At 43.6% G+C, this 20,306-nt stretch overlaps 1 protein-coding gene across 1 annotated transcript in view; it reads right to left on the bottom strand.

Annotated features, from left to right (window-relative positions):
• dvl1b (dishevelled segment polarity protein 1b) overlaps positions 1 to 20,306 on the bottom strand; it is a 56,688-nt gene that overhangs the window by 13,020 nt on the left and 23,362 nt on the right. Inside the window, 10 exon segments of the mRNA XM_042707838.1 lie at positions 4,098 to 4,247; positions 4,250 to 4,315; positions 6,921 to 6,977; positions 6,980 to 7,016; positions 7,018 to 7,084; positions 7,408 to 7,496; positions 7,499 to 7,544; positions 7,909 to 7,990; positions 8,434 to 8,501; positions 8,830 to 8,906. Coding sequence (XP_042563772.1) covers positions 4,098 to 4,247; positions 4,250 to 4,315; positions 6,921 to 6,977; positions 6,980 to 7,016; positions 7,018 to 7,084; positions 7,408 to 7,496; positions 7,499 to 7,544; positions 7,909 to 7,990; positions 8,434 to 8,501; positions 8,830 to 8,906 — 739 coding nt within the window.

Below are 20,306 nucleotides of genomic sequence, written 5' to 3'. Positions count from 1 at the left end.
ACTCCTCCCAGTCATATGGCAGTCACCGCAGCTAGGGGCGCTGATGAGGCAAGAGAGTGGGATGGCGATGACTGATGTGTGATGAGTGATTGATGACATCAGCATGAGATGGTTAAGGACTCCCCCCAGACCTCTTAACACACACACACACACACACACACACTCCAATCTAACACACACACCAATCTAACACACACTCCAATCTAACACACACACCAATCTAACACACACACCAATCTAACACACACACACACTCACACCAATCTAACACACACACCAATCTAACACCAATCTAACACACACACACACACACACACACACACACACACCAATCTAACACACACCAATCTAACACACCACACACACTCACACCAATCTAACACACACACACCAATCTAACACCAATCTAACACACACACACACCAATCTAACACACACACCAATCTAACACACACACACACACACAAACTAACACCAATCTAACACACACACACACCAATCTAACACACACACCAATCTAACACACACACCAATCTAACACCAATCTAACACACACACCAATCTAACACACACACACACACACACACACCAATCTAACACACACACCAATCTAACACACACACCAATCTAACACACACACACACACACCAATCTAACACACACACCAATCTAACACACACACACACACACACCAATCTAACACTCACACCAATCTAACACACACACACACACCAATCTAACACACACACCAATCTAACACACACACCAATATAACACACACACACACACACACCAATCTAACACACACACCAATCTAACACACGCACACACACCAATCTAACACACACACCAATCTAACACACACACAACACACACACCAATCTAACACACACACCAATCTAACACACACACCAACAACACACAAAACACTAATCTAACACTCACACACCAATCTAACACACACACCAATCTAAATCTAACACACACACACACCAATCTAACACACACACCAATCTAACACACACACACAAATCTAACACACACACCAATCTAACACACACACCAATCTAACACTCACACCAATCTAACACACACACCAAACACACACACACACCAATCTAACACCAATCTAACACACACACCAATCTAACACACACACACACCAATCTAACACACACACCAATCTAACACTCACACCAATCTAACACACACACCAATCTAACACTCACACCAATCTAACACACACACCAATCTAACACCAATCTAACACACACACCAATCTAACAGACACACCAATCTAACACTAAGTGATTTCTACTCGATGCATCAGTTACACATAGGAGAGCTACTAAAGTGTCACACACTCAGAGCACACCACACACAAGTAAACACACACATACACACAAACACACACACACACACAATCAGAGCACACCACACACAAGTAAACACACACACACACTCAGAGCACACCACACACAAATACAGACAGACACACTGCACCACACTGCAGCCAACATGCTGGGATCAGGACCAGGAGCAGAGCATGGAGGAGCCAACATGGAGGAACAAGGGTGGAGGAAAGCAATCCTGACAGAGAGAGGGAGAGGGAGAGAGAGAGAGGGAGAGAGAGAGAGGGGGGGAGAGATGGAAAGGGAGAGAGAGAGAGAGATGGAAAGGGAGAGAGAGAGATGGAAAGGGAGAGAGAGAGAGGGGGAGAGAGAGAGAGGGAGGGAGGGGAGAAAGAGGGAAAGACGGAGAGAGGGAGGGGGAGAGTGGGAGAGAGAGGGAGGGGGAGAGAGATGGAAAGGGAGAGAGAGAGAGAGAGAGGGAGAGGGGAGAGAGAGAGAGGGGAGAGAGAGAGAGAGAGGGAGGGAGGGGAGAAAGAGGGAGAGAGGGAGAGGGGGAGAGAGAGAGAGGGGAGAGAGAGAGAGATGGAGGGAGGGGGAGAATGAGGGAGAGAGGGAGGGGAGAGTGGAGAGAGAGGGAGGGGAGAGAGAGAGGGAGGTAGAGAGAGAGAGCGAGAGAGAGAAAAAAGAGTGAAAAGGAGAGAATGAGACAGAGAGAGCAAGAGATAGAGAGAGAAGGGGAGAGAGTGAGAGAAATGGCGAGAGGGAGAGAGAGACAGCGAAAGAGAAGTTGAGGTTGAGGTTGGGAGTGAAAAGGTGTGTGTCTTACCGGACACCCATGACTGGAGTTATCTCCTCATCAGTCTGCCATGGTCCACAGAGAGAGAGGGAACAACACAGTTACACACACCTCACACACACACACACACCTCCTCACATACACCAACCACATGGCTACACACACTTCTCCTCACACACACACACACACACCTCCTCATCAGTCTGCCATGGTGCACAGAGAGAGAGGGAACAACACAGTTACACACACCTCACACACACACACACACACCTCCTTCACATACACCAACCACATGGCTACACACACTTCTCCTCACACACACACACACACACACTTCCTCATCAGTCTGCCATGGTCCACAGAGAGAGAGGGAACAACACAGTTACACACACCTCACACACACACACACACACACCTCCTTCACATACACCAACCACATGGCTACACACACTTCTCCTCACACACACACACACACACTCCTCATCAGTCTGCCATGGTGCACAGAGAGAGAGGGAACAACACAGTTACACACACCCTCACACACACACACACACACCTCCTTCACATACACCAACCACATGGCTACACACACTTCTCCTCACACACACACACACACACACACTTCCTCATCAGTCTGCCATGGTCCACAGAGAGAGAGGGAACAACACAGTTACACACACCTCACACACACACACACACACCTCCTTCACATACACCAACCACATGGCTACACACACTTCTCCTCACACACACACACACACACACACACTTCCTCATCAGTCTGCCATGGTCCACAGAGAGAGAGGGAACAACACAGTTACACACACCTCACACACACCACACACACTCACATACACCAACCACATGGCTACACACTTCTCCTTACACAACACACACACACACATACACTCATGAAACACGGTTACACACACACATACAGACACCACACAATCATTTTCAACCTTGGCCCAATTTCTAAAAGTGAGCAGAAGCATCAGATGTTTTGAGAGCTAGAGCTGCAGCAGTCACACACACACACACACACACACACACACATACACTGTGTGGCAGAAGCCTCAACACCGATAAAGATTGAGTTTTTACAATAACTTCATTTTCCTATTGTTTTTACAATAACTTCTTTTTCTTTCTTGATTATCAAATTGGGATACTTTACTACACTACACTACACTATACTACACTATACTAATACTATACTATTATTCTGTATCATTCTGAATCTCCAAAGTACAATTTCATGGCCTGACTCTTCTCTCTGAGGTTTTGAAACGGTAAGAAACTCTTTATTCTCCAGTTTTATATCTCAGGAGTAGGGCGCAGTAAGTCACTGCTGTCTTAAGGGCTAGGGTTAACCAAGAGCACAATAGAGAGAGGGAGAGAGGGAGAGAGAGAGGGGGGAGAGAGAGAGAGGGAGAGAGAGGATGAGAGAGGGGGAGGGAGAGAGGGGGGGAAGAGGGAGGATGAGAGAGAGGGATAGAGAGAAGGAGGGAGAGAGAGAGAGGGAGAGAGAGAGATAAGGAGGGAGAGAGAGGATGAGAGAGAGGGAGAGAGAGAGGGGGGGAGAGAGAGAGAGGGAGAGAGAGGGGGGAGAGGATGAGAGAGAGGGAGAGAGCTATTTTGATGGAGGGGTTGAGAGAAAGAGAGAAGAGAGAGGTGGAGGGAAGGAGAAGGTCAAGAGGGCGAGACATTCTCATAGAAGAGAGAGAGGGACAGAGATGTCAGGGTGAAAATGAATGAATGAAAAACTGTAAGATGAGACAATGTTGTCATAGTAATAACCTTTGACCTGTGGGGTGTGAGCATGCAGTTACATGACCAAGGCCAGTCAGAGCTTCCTCTGTCTCCATTCCATCCCAACACACACACACACACACACATACACACACACACACACACACACAACACACACACACATATCGCTTACACACCCTCGCTGTTGTGGCTGCCTGCGCTGCCGCTGTGGAAGCTGTGGCAGGGGTCGGAGTAGCCCGGGGGGAAGCCCTGGGGCGCTGTGGAGTAGGGCGGGTAGGGGAAGGGCTGGCCCCCCAGGGGCCACGGGTTGGTGGAGGGAGGGGGAGGGGGGCCAGGGTGTCCTGCTCTGTGCCCCCCCCACTGGAGCCGTCGTTCAGATTCAGAGAAGCCATGTCTGTGTAAATACCCGAAGTCGCTTTACAGAGTCCAGAGTCCAGTAGTCATTCATACACAGTCATACCGGTGGTGGTAAGCTACATCAGTAGCCACAGCTGCCCTGGGGCCAGTGTTAATTTCGTTGACGAAAACTATGACGAAAAATATTCGTTAACGACCTTTTTCCCGTGACTAAGACGAGACTAAGACGTGACGAAAACGGATCTTTATAAATAAAAACTATGACTAAATCTATTTTAACTTTCGTTGACGAGACGAGACGAAAATGTTGGTGGTTGACTAAATCACAATTGTTTTTTTTTTCTAAACTTGTATGCACATCATTGGTTGAATGTTGCCCGGTCCTGTATCTATCCCTCCTCCACTCCCTGAGATGGCCAGACATGCAAGTGACGCCCTATGGCTGAACGTTATGATGGCTGAAGTTCAAGCACTCGGTACTGGAAGACAAATAGGAATAGATATCTGGACAGTCTTTAATTATAACTTGACAGAAAATAAAACACAATGCACCGCAATAACCGGAGAGAAACCTTGTGGCTTCAAAATAGGTGGGAAGAACACAACAAGAGGCACCTGAAAGCGCACAAGACAACCCTGCCATTTATGCCAAGGTAAATTTAAGCAATATAGTACGAGTGCGAGTGGGTAGGTAAGGATATTCCCACGGGTGGTGTTCGGCCGTAGCCACGAGGCCGGAGGCCGAGTGGCGCAGGCAACAACACCCGTGGGAATATCCCTTACCTACCCCACTCGCACGAGTACTATATTGCTTTTATAAAACAATTTTATAGTCAACCAATTAACATATAAACACGAAGTTATTGATTAAAAAAAATTTATTTCGCCATTGTTTCTCCGCAACAAAAAAATAGTTCCATTGTCAACGTCTTTTGGAATTATAAGAACTTTGAATTAACGGTTATCGCTTAATTGTATCAACGTGCTATAGAATGTTTCATCGCGGAGTGATTTATTATTAGCTGTGAAAAGTCCGAGTTGGGATGTCCTGGGATATTCCAACTCATGGAACGTCTCTTGTCCAATCAGAAACAGCTAAATAATTCAATAGAACCCAATTGTTTTATAATAGCTAGTAACTGTCAATGATAATTAGCTAATGTTAACTAGTTATTCGAATATATTAGCCAACGTTAAGTTAACTTCAAAGGGGCAGTCGAGTGTATAGGTTGTGTCAGCTTGGATAACTAGCTAGTCATTTTCGATTGAAACCTCCCGTTTGGCTTGGCAAATGAGTTCCAAAACTTTTAGCTAGCTAACGTTGGCTAACTATGAGGTAGCATAGCTAAGTTATACTAGCTATCGATAACTAGCTAGTAAACACATTGCAGAATGGACTATAGGACAGGCCACGCATGACATTAATCAAGAAAAAATAAATGAATATGTGATTGGTTTACATATCCTTGTCTATTTATGCAATTGTTATTATCATTGGCACTACTTTCAACTCTCAAACTATCCGTCTAGCTAAATACTGTATGTTGGTTATCAGATTGCACAGCAATTCATATGGAGGATATGTGGTTGATTTAACTAAGGCCAGGTAGGCATAGTAGTTGTATTGTGTTATCAGATCATTTGAATCTTCAAAATCTAGACTTGATATTCTCTTATATTTTAATGATAATACTGTTAATTAAGTATTGCCTTAAAATTTATTATTTACATTGAACTCATTGGAATTCAGCTGTAGGCATAGGAGATCTGTATCTTAGAGACTAATTGCATCCACCAGTTTAAGTACTGCAAGCTTGACTATTATGCAGTTGTAGACACAACACAAGGGGTCCCCGGGCCTGAGAAGGGATGGAAAGGAGTTTAATGTGACTATAAGATGGACTTAATTTTTAGTTTAATGTGACTAAAACTAGACTAAAATGTTATGAGACTTCGTCGACTAAAACTAGACTAAAATGTTCTGAGTTTTCGTCGACTAAAACTAGACTAAAACTAAGCAGGATAAAAATGACTAAAAGTGACTAAAACTAATATGCATTTTCGTCTAAAGACTAAGACTAAGACTAAATCTAAAATAGCTGCCAAAATTAACACTGCCTGGGGCAGACTGACAGAAGCGTGGCTGCCAATCAGCGCCTACGGCCCCTCCGACCACCACCAACATTCATTCATATTCATACAATGCGATGCATGTCTATATGATGGTGGGGGAAACCGGAGTACCCGGAGTAAACCCACGCAGGCACAGGGAGAACATGCAAACTCCACACAGAAAGGACCTGGAACGACCGGGATTCGAACCCAGGGCCTTGTGTGCGTGTGGATGCACTGCTCTAAGAAGGTGATCTTGTTGACAGTGTGTGTGTGTGTGTGTGTGTGTGTGTGTGTGTGTGTGTGTGTGTGTGTGGTGTGTGTGTGTGTACATACTCTGACACAGGTCTCCAAAGGTGTTAGTAGCACTGCTCTGAGACGTGATCTTGTTGACGGTATGTGTGTGTGTGTGTGTGTGTGTGTGTGTGTGTACATACTCTGACACAGGTCTCCAAAGTGTAGTAGCACTGCTCTGAAAGGTGATCTTGTTGACGGTGTGTGTGTGTGTGTGTGTGTGTGTGTGTACGCACTCTGACACAGGTATCCAAAGGTGTAGTAGCATGCTTCTGAGAAGGTGATCTTGTTGACGTGTGTGTTCTGAGGTAGCCGTGCTTCAGGAGGCTGCTGGGCGTATTTCCGAGCGTCACGCCGATCCTTAAAGCCCTCCACTCGGGAGTACAGCCAGTCAAACCACCTCAGCTCCTGCACACACACACACACACACACACACACACACACACACACACACACACACCACACACACACTTAAATACTCCATATGGATTGGCATGTAAAGACACATATCATGGCAAGATCCAAATATTGTTTGAAAAGGATCTATAGGGTTCAGGCAGTCCATAGAGCCACATAACACACACACACACACACACACACAACAGAGCCAGTTCATAATAACATCAGTGAGGGGAAATGTGACACTTTTCTAAATAAACGTTGACAGCATCAGGTGATCTTGGGCCACAACACACACACACACACACACACACACACACACACACACCACACACACACACACTAACCGATGGTAGCACCAGTGAATGGTGATCTTGAAGCCACATGCGGTCTCTGTATCTCCAGGCCGGATCCCAGGCAGCTGCATCACCTTGACGATGGTTGCCATGTCTGTCTTCCCACTGTGAGGGGCAGGTCATCAAACTCTGTCAAACAAACACACACACACACACACACAGTTAGGAATGTTAAGTGATGTGAATGTGTTTGTATGTGTTAGTTAGGATGTTTAGTGATGTGAGCTTGTGTGTGTGTGTGTGGTGGTGGAGATGTGAGTGTGAGTGTGTTGTGTGTGTGTGTTGTGTGAGTGTGTGTCTGTGTCTGTGTGTGTGTGAGTGTGAGTGTGTGTGTGTGTGTGTGTGAGCGTGTGTCTGTGTGTGAGATGGTGTGTGTGTGTGAATGTGGTCTGTGTGTGAGTGTGTGAGTGTGTGTGTGTGTGTGTGTGTGTGTGTAGGCGTTTGGCGATGTGTGAACTGTAACCTTGACTACCGTATTGGGGGGAAGGAGCCGGTCAGTGCGGTAGTATGAGAGATCCAGGCAGCTGGGTCTATGGGCCGTACCGGTTCAGCTGCAGTCCAGAACCACACACACACACACACACACCACACACACACAACACACACATACACACACACACACACCACACTCTCACACACACACATACACTCTCACACACACTCTCACACACACACACATACACACACACACACACACACACACACACACACACACACATACACACACACACAGAAAACACACACACACACACAGAACCACAGAAACACACACACACACACACACACAGAAACCACACACACACACACACACAAACACACACACACACAGAAACACACACACACACACACACACACACACACACGGGGAGAGAACAGGCATCCTTCTGAATACAATTAATGAAAAGTACATTTCCATGTGTGAGCAGGTATATGTGTGTGTGTGTGTGTGTGTGTGGTGTGTGTGTGTGGGTGGTGTGTGTGTGTGTGTACTCACCACGAGGTATGGCAAAGTAACTACGGGGGAGGGGTCCCAGCAACTTAGCCACTGTTAGACTGATGGGTCTGCAAGAACACACACACACACACACACACACACATACATAAACACATACACACACACACACACCTAACAGTTAGAGGTATGTCCAATAAGAAAAATAACTTTATTAAAGAACCCAAGAAGTCCACATGAGCATGTGAGGGTTTGCTGTGTGTGTGTGTGTTGTGTGTGTGTGTGTGTGTGTGTATATCTGCGTATAAGTGTGTGTGTATTTGGCAGCCTTGGGCAAGTTACCGGCCTCTGATTGACAGGCCTATCTAAGGAAAGAGCCAGTGTGTGTGTGTGTGTGTGTGTGTGTGTGTGTGTGTGAGAGAGAGAGACGGTCCTTACCCAGGCTTGGAGACGATCTCTCGGAGAACTCTGACTGCGTCATCGTTACTCATGTTCTCAAAATTCACATCGTTCACCTGCAGAACAACAGACAGCATACACCTGAAGTTAAAGAACCGCAGACTACTGAAGAACCCACTCCGACCAAACAGCACTCTGCCCCAAACAACAACACTCTCCCCCAAACAACAACACTCTCCCAAAATAACAACACTCTTTCTCAAAATAACAACACTCTCCCCCAAATAACAACACTCTCCCCAAAATAACAACACTCTCCCCCAAATAACAACACTCTCCCCCAAACAACACTCTCACCCAAACAACACTCTCCCCCAAACAACAACACTTTTCACCAAAAATAACAACACTCTCCCCCAAATAACAACACTCTCCCCAAATATCAACACTCTCCCCAAACAACACTCTCCCCAAATAACAACACTTTTCACCAAAATAACAACACTCTTCAGACCATCCAGAACTCTGTCCTTTTTTTGTGTGTGTGTCTGTATTGAGGTCAAGGGGTGTGTATAGAGTGTGTGTGTGGTGAGTAGGGGAGTGTGTGTATGGAGTGTGTGTGGAGTGTGTGTATGGAGTGTGTGTTGTGTGTATGGGGTGTGTGGAGTGTGTGTGTGGTGTGTGTGTGTATGTGGTGTGTAGTGTATATGGAGTGTGTGGAGTGTTTGTGGTATGTACGGGGGTGTGTGGAGAGTGTGTGTGTGGTGTGTGTGTGTGTGTAGTGTATATGGAGTGTGTGTGGTGTATATGGGGTGTGTGGAGAGTGTGTGTGTTGTGTGTATGGGGTGTGTGGAGAGTGTGTGTGTGGTGTGTGTTGTGTGTATGGGGTGTGTGGAGAGTGTATGTGTATGGGGTGTGTGGAGTATGTGTGTGTGTTGTGTGTATGGGGTGTATGGAGTGTGCGTGTGGTGTGTTGTGTGTAGTGTATATGGGGTGTGTGTGGTGTGTATGGGGTGTGGGTGTGGTGAGTGGAAATCAGTGTAATCTGCGGCGCTGCCCGTCCGTCATTCAGCTGGGATTAGAGTAATACTCCTGCTGTTCCGCCTGGATTAACCCCCCAGCCCCCCACCGCTCTCCACCGCTGGCATTTGATGGCCACGGCACGTGGCACGTGTGCATGGGGGACTCACCAGGACATAATATTGCAACATTAAACCCCTTTACACACACACACACATAGAGTGACCATAACAAAGAAGCCAAACACACACACACACACACACGTACATTACTGCCGTAGCAAAATCTCTGTGCATTTCCAGTGATGTTGCTGCTTGGTCAATTCGCTCCTCATGCTAAGCTGCTTTGGGTGGTGCACACACACAGACACACACACATTTGCGATACTAACACTCTGTGTAAGCTCTGAGCAGGGATGGTCATGTGTGTGTGTGTGTGTGTGTGTGTGTGTGTGTGTGTGTGTGTGTGTGTTTGTGTGTGTGTGTGGTGTTTGGCTTCTTTGTTATGGTCATTCTATGTGTTCCTACTTTTGTTCTTGAGTCTGGCACCAATCTTACTGGAGGGGTTCAGATTTAACCAAACAAACACCACGTAAATGTGTGTGTGTGTGTGTCTGTGTCAATGTCTCTCTCTCCTGTAGCAGCATGTCTCTCTCTCTCCTGTACCAGCATGTCTCTCTCTCTCTCTCTCTCCTGTAGCAGCATGTTCTCTCTCTCTCTCCTGTCTCTCTCTCTCACCTCTCTCTCTCTCTCTCCTGTAGCAGCAATGTCTCTCTCTCTCTCCTGTAGCAGCATGTCTCTCTCTCTCCTGTCTCTCTCTCTCCTGTAGCAGCATGTCTCTCTCTCTCCTGTCTCTCTCCTGTAGCAGCATGTCTCTCTCTCTCCTGTCTCTCTCTCTCTCTCTCTCCTGTCTCTCTCTCTCCTGTCTCTCTCTCCTGTCTCTCTCTCTCACCTGTCTCTCTCTCTCAAATTCAAATTCAAATTCAAATTCAAAAGGCTTTATTGCCATGACTGCATACAATACAACGTTGCCAAAGCATGTTTACATAAAATGTACAAGCACAATAAACATAATAAATAAAAAACAAACAATAAGTTATAGGTGGTAACAATGTGGTATAGAAACATATAACAGGTTCATTGTTAATTATTAAACATTAAATATTAGTTATCTGGGACAGGGGGTTCATGTTATTGTGGAGCTCATGACATGCTGATACATATTTTGCTGCCAGTCTACAGCAGTCCTCCCTCTCTCCCAGTAGAACTGAGAGTCTGTCCAGATCATTTAGATGTTGGAATTCTGGGAATATTTGTGTTATTTTGTCAAAATAATAGTCTCTAAGACTTTGGTTATGGTTGCAGTAAATCAGGAAGTGTAGCTCCGTCTCTACTGTTCCCTGGTTACAGAAGGAGCACAGCCTCTCCTCTCTGGGTAGCCAGGTCTGTCTGTGTCGGCCGACTTCTACTGCCAGGTTGTGCTCACTCAGTCTGTATTTAGTTAAAGTTTTCCGCATTTTTTTATCAGACACTGTGTCAGGTAATTTGCCACGGTGTACTGTCTGTTTAGTGATACATATGTTTCTAATTTGTTCTGGGATTTTGTTAATTTTGCCCAGTGATCTCTATATTTTTCTTTTTCTTTCATAATGATTTGGTTGGGTCTGATTATCTGAGATCTTGAGTTTTGAGGCTGAGGTCGTCGTTGTGTAATGACCTGGGTGGGTGATGGTTCACCCAGCCTCAGGACAAGTAAGCAGAGGGGACTCCTTTGTGGGTTCAACTCCTGGCAGCATAGGGCTTTGTAGGAAAAGGAGAGTGGGTCACTTGTTTTAATATGATTCCAGAAATTTAGGGCTTGTTTTTGGATCTTTAATATTAGAGGGTATTGGCCTAATTCAGCTCTACATGCAGAGTTGGGAGCTTTTCTCTGCACTCTCTCTCTCTCTCTCTCCTGTAGCAGCATGTCTCTCTCTCTCTCCTGTAGCAGCATGTTCTCTCTCTCTCTCCTGTCTCTCTCCTGTAGCAGCATGTCTCTCTCTCTCCTGTAGCAGCATGTCTCTCTCTCTCCTGTCTCTCTCTCCTGTAGCAGCATGTCTCTCTCTCTCTCCTCTCTCTCTCCTGTCTCTCTCTCTCTCTCTCTCTTGCTTTCTCTGAGTGCATGCTGGGAGCGAGTGGGAAACACGGAAACGTGAGTGAGTGAGGAGCACTGGCCGCTGTGCCAGGAACGACTTTTCTATCTTTTTCTATCCTAATATTTAATGTACTTTTTTCTCTAGAACATTAAGGTTTATTTTGTTTTGGTTAGTGAAAACAGCACGTAGGGTGTTTTTGTTTGTTTTGTGTGTGGTGTTTTCCGGGCGTCTGCTCCCAGCGTTGTGCTGGTGATATGGCTGTCCCTGGTATGGGTTTTGAACAGCTTACGAGGCGTCATGGAATCAAAATTGCATCGACTGCCAGCGTAGAAGATTGTAGTTTGGTTATTGGAGAAATTGTAGGGCATGGTAATATTTTATCAGCGGCCCGCATGAACAACGCTGTTGTTCTGTTTTTGAGAACCACTGAAATGGCCAACGAGGTAGTTGAAAGTGGAGTATCGATCAATGGTGTTTTCACATCTGTCCTTCCACTTTCTACCCCGTCCAAAAGAGTAACCTTGTCGAACGTACCACCATTCATTAAAGATGAGGTTTTATTACAAACGCTTTCACGGCATGGTAAAGTAGTGTCGCAGATCAAGAAGATTCCAATTGCGAGTAAATCTCCGCTTTTAAACATGTCATGTCTTTTAGGCGTTTCGTGTACATGGTTTTAAAAGATAACAAAGATGAATTAGATCTGACACTGAATGTAAAGCTGACAACTTTAATTATGTTGTTTATGCAACCACGAACTTTATGAGATGTTTTGGTTGCGGTCTAACTGGACATCTCATACGCGCTTGTCCCGATAAACGAGGAAATTCAGATAATGCTTCTGGACAGAGCGAAAACGTTGGTAGGCCTAGTGGTGATGCAGGGGAGAAGTAGGCTGCCGAGACTGGTGAACCTTGTGCTGGTGAGACGGCAACCATTTCACCTACTGCCGGTGAGACAGACGAGGCAGATGTTCCTCAGGAACAAGAAAAAAATACGTCAGATTCACTAAATGAGATGGCAAGTACGGAGGGAAGTGTTGTGGACAATGCCGAACGTGAAAGCGCAGATGTTCTACAAAACAACAATGTTACATTAACTGACAATAGTGAAGTCCAGACAGCAATGGATGTAAATCTAATGGAAATGGATGCAAGAATTTTTAAACTACCCCCAGAGAAGAGAAAACGCTCTCATGTAAATAAAAGTGCTAAAAAGAAACTCGTTGACTTAAGCTCGTCTGATGCCGAGAGTGAGAGCGATTTCTCAGACTGCAGCATAACTTGCAGTTTGCGTCAGAGTGGGTATGCTAACCGCACCTACAGCAGTGATGACGTTAAAACGTTTCTGAAGGAAACAAAGCATGTGAGAAATGTACGAATTATTTCCCTGATGTGGAACAGTTCACTTCGAAGACGAGGTCATTTATGCATGATGGCTGTTTTACTGAACAGAAAAATGCTGACCAAAGCTTAAGGTTCTATTGAGTAGCAATGACAAAGCCTAAATTATTGTCTTCTGTGATGGAAGTGTGTGTACAGCTCTTTTTATTTTTATTCTTTATCATGGGTGAAATTTGTGTTGCCTCTTTAAACATAAACGGGGCTAGAGAACAGAAAAAGAGAGCTGTTTTGTTTGAAACGATAAAACAAAAAAAGTATTGATATTGTTTTTGTTCAGGAAACGCATTCTGATGCGTTGAATGCAGTTGACTGGGCAAGAGAATTTGATGGGCTGTCTGTTTTAAGCCACAACACCTCAAATAGTGGTGGGGTTGCTATTTTATTTTCTCGCACTTTTACCCCCCTATCATATCAAGTTGAGGAAATTGCCAAGGGTAGACTTTTGAAAGTAAAAGCCCAATTTGAAAATCATTTTTTTGTTTTTATTTGTGTCTATGCGCCTACTATGGCAATTGACAGAATGCTTTTTTTAAATAGTCTGGAAAATGCCTTACATGGTCTTGATTCGCAGGAGTTTTTACTTCTGGGAGGGGATTTTAACTGCACTGAAAAAGCCATAGACAGGAACCATGTTGAGCCGCACATGCCCTCACGTAGACGGCTCATTGAGTTGAAAAATTCAAATGTCCTTGTGGACATTTGGAGGAATTTCCACACTAGTGACAGGCAGTATACATGGGTTCATGCGTATAACAAACTATTGTCTTTGGCCAGACTGGATAGGTTTCATGGTTTTAAACACCAGCGTAGTATTTTTAGAAACTGCTCCATCATTCCAGTTGGTTTTTCAGACCACAGTTTAGTTGTTTGTTCATTTTCTTTAAATTCTGTTAAGCCAAAAAGTTCCTACTGGCATTTTAATACTAATTTATTGTCTGATGTCCATTTTAAGGATGTGTTCACATACTTTTGGAATTATTTTAGAACAACAAAACCTTCCTTCCAGTCATTACAGCAGTGGTGGGATTTTGCCAAGGTGCAGATAAGACAGCTAAGTCAAGAGTACACTGTCAATGTCACAAGGGACATAACTCAAAGTATGGAAACATTAGAAAAAGAAATAATTGAGCTTCAGAACTTAGCTGAAAGCACAGGCCAGCAGGCCCACACTGAAAATTTTAGAGTTAAGAAGAATGAATTGGCTAAACTACTAGGTATAACAGCACAGGGAGCTCTGGTCAGGTCCCGCTTCCAAAGTGCGGAGTTGATGGATGCCACCATCAAAAATTCTTTTTTAATTTGGAGAAAAAAAATGGACAAAAAAGATTTATTCATGCTCTACGCTCAGATGATGGGACACTGCTGTCTGACCATGCCGACATACGCAGGAGAGCAGTTGGCTTCTATGAGGAGCTATACAAAAGCGAGATCTTCCAGAACCAGGCTGAGGACAGTGTCTTTCTTGACAAATTACCTCAGGTGTCCACAGAGGCTAATGTAGACCTCGGTAGGGCTTTGACCCTAGAGGAACTGGACATAGCCCTCCAAGGGATGCAATGTGCCAAAGCTCCGGGCGTCGATTGCATTCCTATTGATTTTTATAAGTCCTTTTGGCCCGAAATGGGTGAAGATATACTGGCTGTACTTAGTGACAGTTTAGCCAAGGGGCGACTGCCACTGAGTTGCCGCAGAGCGGTGCTCTCTCTGCTGCCCAAAAAAGGTGACCTGAATGACATAAAGTCATGGAGTCCTGTGTCATTACTCTGTAGTGAGTATAAAACTGCTCTCTAAAAACATTGGCCAATAGACTGAGCAAGGTTTTGGAGCAGGTCATCCACCCTGACCAACCTATTGTGTACCAGGTAGACTAATTCACAATACTATCTCTTTTATCAGAGATATCTTTGATTTAGGCAAGTTTTTTAACCTGGAGTTTGGTCTGGTATCTATAGACCAAGAGAAGGCATTTGACAGGGTTGAGCACAACTATTTGTGGAGTGTTCTGGCAGCTTTTGGTTTTAGTCCACATTTTATTGATTTAATAAGAGTTCTGTACTGTGACGTTGAGAGTATGCTCAAAGTTAATGGTGACTTGTGTGCTCCTTTTAAAGTTCATAGGGGTGTTAGACAAGGATGTGCCTTGTCTGGTATGCTATATACCTTGGCAATAGAGCCCCTTTTAATAAGGCTAAGAAAAGAGCTACATGGGGTGACTATTCCAAATTGTGGAAATGCCTTTCAGGTGTCTGCATATGCAGATGATGTTGCTGTGTTTGTAAGCGGGCAGAGGAATGTGAATGTGATGTTGAATATGTTTGAAGATTTTAGAGCCATTTCCTCTGCAAAAGTTAACTGGTCTAAAAGTACAGCTATGCTGGTCGGGAAGTGGTCAGATGGAGGGCCAAGTTTACCAGATAGCTTACATTGGACCAGGGAAGGTTTCAAATATCTTGGAGTATTTCTAGGGGATGAAAAGTTCATACAGAAAAACTTTGAAGGTTCTGTAGAAAAAATAAAGGGACGCCTTCACAACTGGAAGTTTTTAATTAGTAAATTGTCTTACAGAGGGCGTGTCCTTATTATTAACAATTTGGCTGCATCCTCCCTCTGGCATCGGCTTGCTTGTATAGATCCCCCAACACACCTGCTGTCTAAAATCCAGTCAATCTTGGTCAACTTCTTCTGGGACAATCTGCATTGGGTACCACAGAATGTTTTATATCTGCCCAAAGGGGAAGGTGGACATGGACTTATTCACTTACAGAGCAGAACAGCGGCTTTTCGCCTACAGTTTGTGCAGCGTCTACTCACAGGGCCTGTGGACTGTGGTTGGAAGTCTGTGGCTTGTGCCATTTTACGAACTTTTGATGGATTGGGACTGGAGAGGAATTTATTCTTGGTGGATCCGAAGAAGATTAACCTGAGCAGATTCCCCATATTTTACTCAAATCTTTTTAAAGTCTGGTCTCTTTTAACAGTACAAAGGGCACACAGCACAAGTTCTCTTTACTGGTTTTTAAAGGAACCTCTGATCTATGGCTCAAGACTGGACATAACTTGTGAAAAGCCAATTCATGCAGTTACTTTTAGCCTGCTCAGGTCTGGAGTCACCACACTAGGCGACTTGGCTGGTTGGCTGGATCAGACTTTGGGAATACCAGGAATGTTGCAGATCATTTGGGTGTGAGATCCATCCGTGTTATTGCCCAACTCCTGGAGAAATGGCGGGCTTCATTAACAAGTGGAGAGTTACAAATGCTGGGAGACTTCAACAGTGGGTTGTGCAGTCCAGACTGCAGTGATCCTTTCCCTAACTTTACTTTGTCTCCCAATCTTATGGATTGCACTGGGATTTATTTGCAATGTGATGAATTGACATTCTTGGGTCCAAAGCCAGCAAAGGGTAAAGCCTTGTACCAAACGTGTGTTAAGTCCCTAAATAGAAAGATACTGGACAAGAGAACAGACACACCCTGGCGTACTGTTTTGCAGGTAGAGGAGAGTTTTAAACCCCAATGGAGAGCGTTTTACAAGTCACCATTGACAAAGAAAATTGGGGATTTGCAGTGGAGAATTCTGCATGGTGCTGTTGCAGTCAATGCATTTGTTTTCTGTTTTAAACCCCGATGTAGGCCAAGAGTGCCCATTTTGTTTTTCAAGAGAAACTGTATTTCATGCTTTTATGCAGTGTGTGAGGCTAAGACCTTTATTTGCTATTTTGCAAATGCTCTTTGTTCAGCTTCACGAAATCTTTTCATCAGAGACTTTTATCTTTGGTTTTAAATATGTACAGAAACGACGTCATAAATGCCAACTGATAAATTTCATTCTTGGTCAAGCAAAAATGGCTATCTATGTCAGTCGAAGAAACAAAGTTGAGCAAATGTCTAGTGAAGACGTGGTATTAGTTTTCTCAATTTTAGTGAGATCTCGTATTTTAATTGATTTTCGTTTCTATAAGTCAATGAAAAACCTTGATTCATTTGAACAGACATGGTGTCAATGTGGTTCGCTATGTAAAATTGAGGATGAAAATTTGTATTTTGCTACTTTTTTGAAGAGGGCTGGATCCCCTGATTAAATTGTATGTTTTGTTTTTTGTATTTCTTTTGTATATTTATTCATTCAATATTGTGTCAAATGATCTGATAATGTTCTTGTGTATTTTTCAAAGCTTATAATAAAAAGTTGTTGAAAAATCAAAAAAAAATCTCTCTCTCTCTCTCTCTCCTGTAGCAGCATGTCTCTCGCTCTCCTGTCTCTCTCTCTCTCTCACCTGTCTCTCTCTCCTGTCTCTCTCTCTCTCTCCTGTCTTTCTCTCTCTCTCTCTCTCTCTCTCCTGTCTCAATTTCAATTTCAATGGCTTTATTGGCATGAATGTATGGTACACTGTTGCCAAAGCACTTAAAAAATAAGAACAATAATAATAACAACAATAATAACAACAAATGGTAATACAGGAACAGATAAGTTAATTAAATAAAAAAAATAAAAATAAAAAAACATAAAATAAAGATGTTTAAAGAAAAAAACATTACAATTATAATAATTACGTAAAGAAAAAACATATAATAGATAAGGATAAAAAATAAATAAATAAATTTAAAAAAAACCTATGAGTTCAGGCCTATGTTTACTGATGGTATGGCCTGCTCTCGGAGGATGTGGCAGGACTGCACATATTCAGAGGCTACAATGTTACAGGTCTCTATTTCCCCCAGGAGGAATGGTAGTTTTTGTTGGTTCGTTAGGTTTATGAAACCTGGATGGATGTCTTCAAATTGTTTGTAATATGCATTTCTTATATTGTGGTATTTTGTACATTCCGTCAGAAAAATGAGGCTCATTTTCGACAGCGTTAATATTGCAGTGGACGCATAGTCTCCCTTCGGGAGCCACCCAGCATTGTCTGTGTCGCCCCTTTTCTACTGCAAGACTATGGTCGCTGAGCCTGTACTTTGTTAATAGAATTCTTCGTTCATAATTTTTTATTTGGATTAAGTATGGTGCCAATTTGCAGTCTTTTTTAATGTTCTGTATACATTTAGCTTGCTGGATTCTTTCATTTGATTCTTCCAGCAGTTAGTGTAATTTTCTATACAGCTTTCTTTTAACTGTTTTAGTTTTGAGGCAATGCTTAAGTCTTTCTTGCTGAGCCCATGTTTTTGGACAAGGTAGTTGAAGGGGTCTCTCTCTGGGTGTCCATCCCTTAGTTGGGCAGCAGTGTGGTGGTGCCTGTCTGGTTTGCTTGTTTGCAGATGGTTCCAGAATTTTGCTGCTCTCTTTTGTATGTCTAGAAGGAGTGGGTATCTTCCCAACTCTGCTCTACACGCTCTGTTAGGGCAACTCCTGTTTACACCCAGTATATTTTTGCAGAATTCCAAGTGGAATGGTTCGGGGTGGTCTCTCTCTCTTTCTCTCTCTCTCTCTCTCTCTCCTGTAGCAGCATGTCTCTCTCTCTCTCCTGTCTCGCTCTCTCTCTCTCCTGTCTCTCTCTCTCTCTCTCCTGTAACAGCATGTCTCTCTCTCACCTGTCTCTCTCTCTCTCTCTCTCTCTCTCTCTCGCTCTCAATTCAATTAAATTCAAAAGAAGCTTTATTGGCATGACCATAACGATGTACAGTATTGCCAAAGCATTTGGGTTTGATACATAAAAGCGATTACATAAACAATACATATATCTTTACACAGGGTACATCAGAAGGGTAAAGGGAGAAGTGGGAACAATAATACAAATACATAATAATTATCTAATAATTATCAGGGGGATTAACAACAACAACAACAACAACAGACATGAACATACATGAATTTAATTATTTTTGTATTTATTTATTTATTTTTATTTTTTATTTTTTTTATGGGCTCTCCCTCCGTTTATGGCAGGAAGATACATATTGTGCAGCAAGGACAAGGCATTCCTCTATTTCTCCGGTGAGGTATGAAAGCCTCTCCTCACTGCTCGCAAGCAGGAACTCAGGGAGGGCCTCACTAATCTTTTTAAAATAATTTAGTCTTATGTCCTCGTATTTTGTGCACTGTGTCAGGAAGTGCAGCTCTGTCTCTACTGTTCCTTGTTCGCAATGGGGGCACAGTCTGTTTTCCTTGGGCAGCCAGGTTTGTCTGTGCCTACCCACCTCTATGGCCAGGCTGTGTTCACTGAGTCTGTACTTTGTCAACGTGGTTCTCAGATTTTTGTCTGTGATCAGGGTCAAATAGGGTGCTAAATCATAATTTCTGTTTAGGGCCAAATAGAATTGCATCTTACTTTGTGTTTTTGTTTGTGTTTTCCAATGGCTTATGTAATTTTTCTTAATTGTTTTTCCAATTTAGTTTATCCTAATTTCAGGTGCCTTTCTGTACTGGTCCTGAGGTGTTAGTAGGGTGTTCGTGTGTGTGTGGGGATCTGGAGAGCTCAGGCTCAGGACCAGCTGAGTGAGGGGACATGTATCTTTGCTCAACTCTTGGTATTGCAGGGCTTTATAATGATGGAGTGGGGTCACTGCTTTTAAGTGTTTCCAGAATTTGATTGCCCTTTTCTGTATTTTTGTAATCAATGGATATTGGCCTAATTCTGCCCTGCATGCATTGTGTATGGCACATCTGTGGACTTTTAAAATGCTTTTGCAGAACTCTGCATGCAAGGTCTCAATTGGATGTTTTTCCCATTTGTTGAATTCCTGATTTGTAAGTGGACCCCACACCTCACTGCCATAAAGGGCAATTGGCTCAATTACTGATTCGAATAGTTTGAGCCAGATTCGGATTGGAATTTCTACAGGGATTTGTCGTTTTATGGCATAGAAAGCCCTGCGTGCTTTTTCTCTCAAATCATTCACTGCAAGATTGAACTTTCCATTTTAATTTATTATTAAGCCTAAATATCTGTAGTTATTTGTGTGTTCAATTGAGTGTGGCCCTATTGTAAAATTGTGTTTTTGTACCTGAGATCTGGATCT

The sequence above is a fragment of the Clupea harengus genome, chromosome 5 (genome assembly GCF_900700415.2).
Source record: "Clupea harengus chromosome 5, Ch_v2.0.2, whole genome shotgun sequence".
In the NCBI taxonomy this organism is placed as follows: Eukaryota; Metazoa; Chordata; class Actinopteri; order Clupeiformes; family Clupeidae; genus Clupea; species Clupea harengus.
Note: the sequence above shows the minus strand (reverse complement) of the source record. Positions and strands in the feature narration are given on the sequence as shown.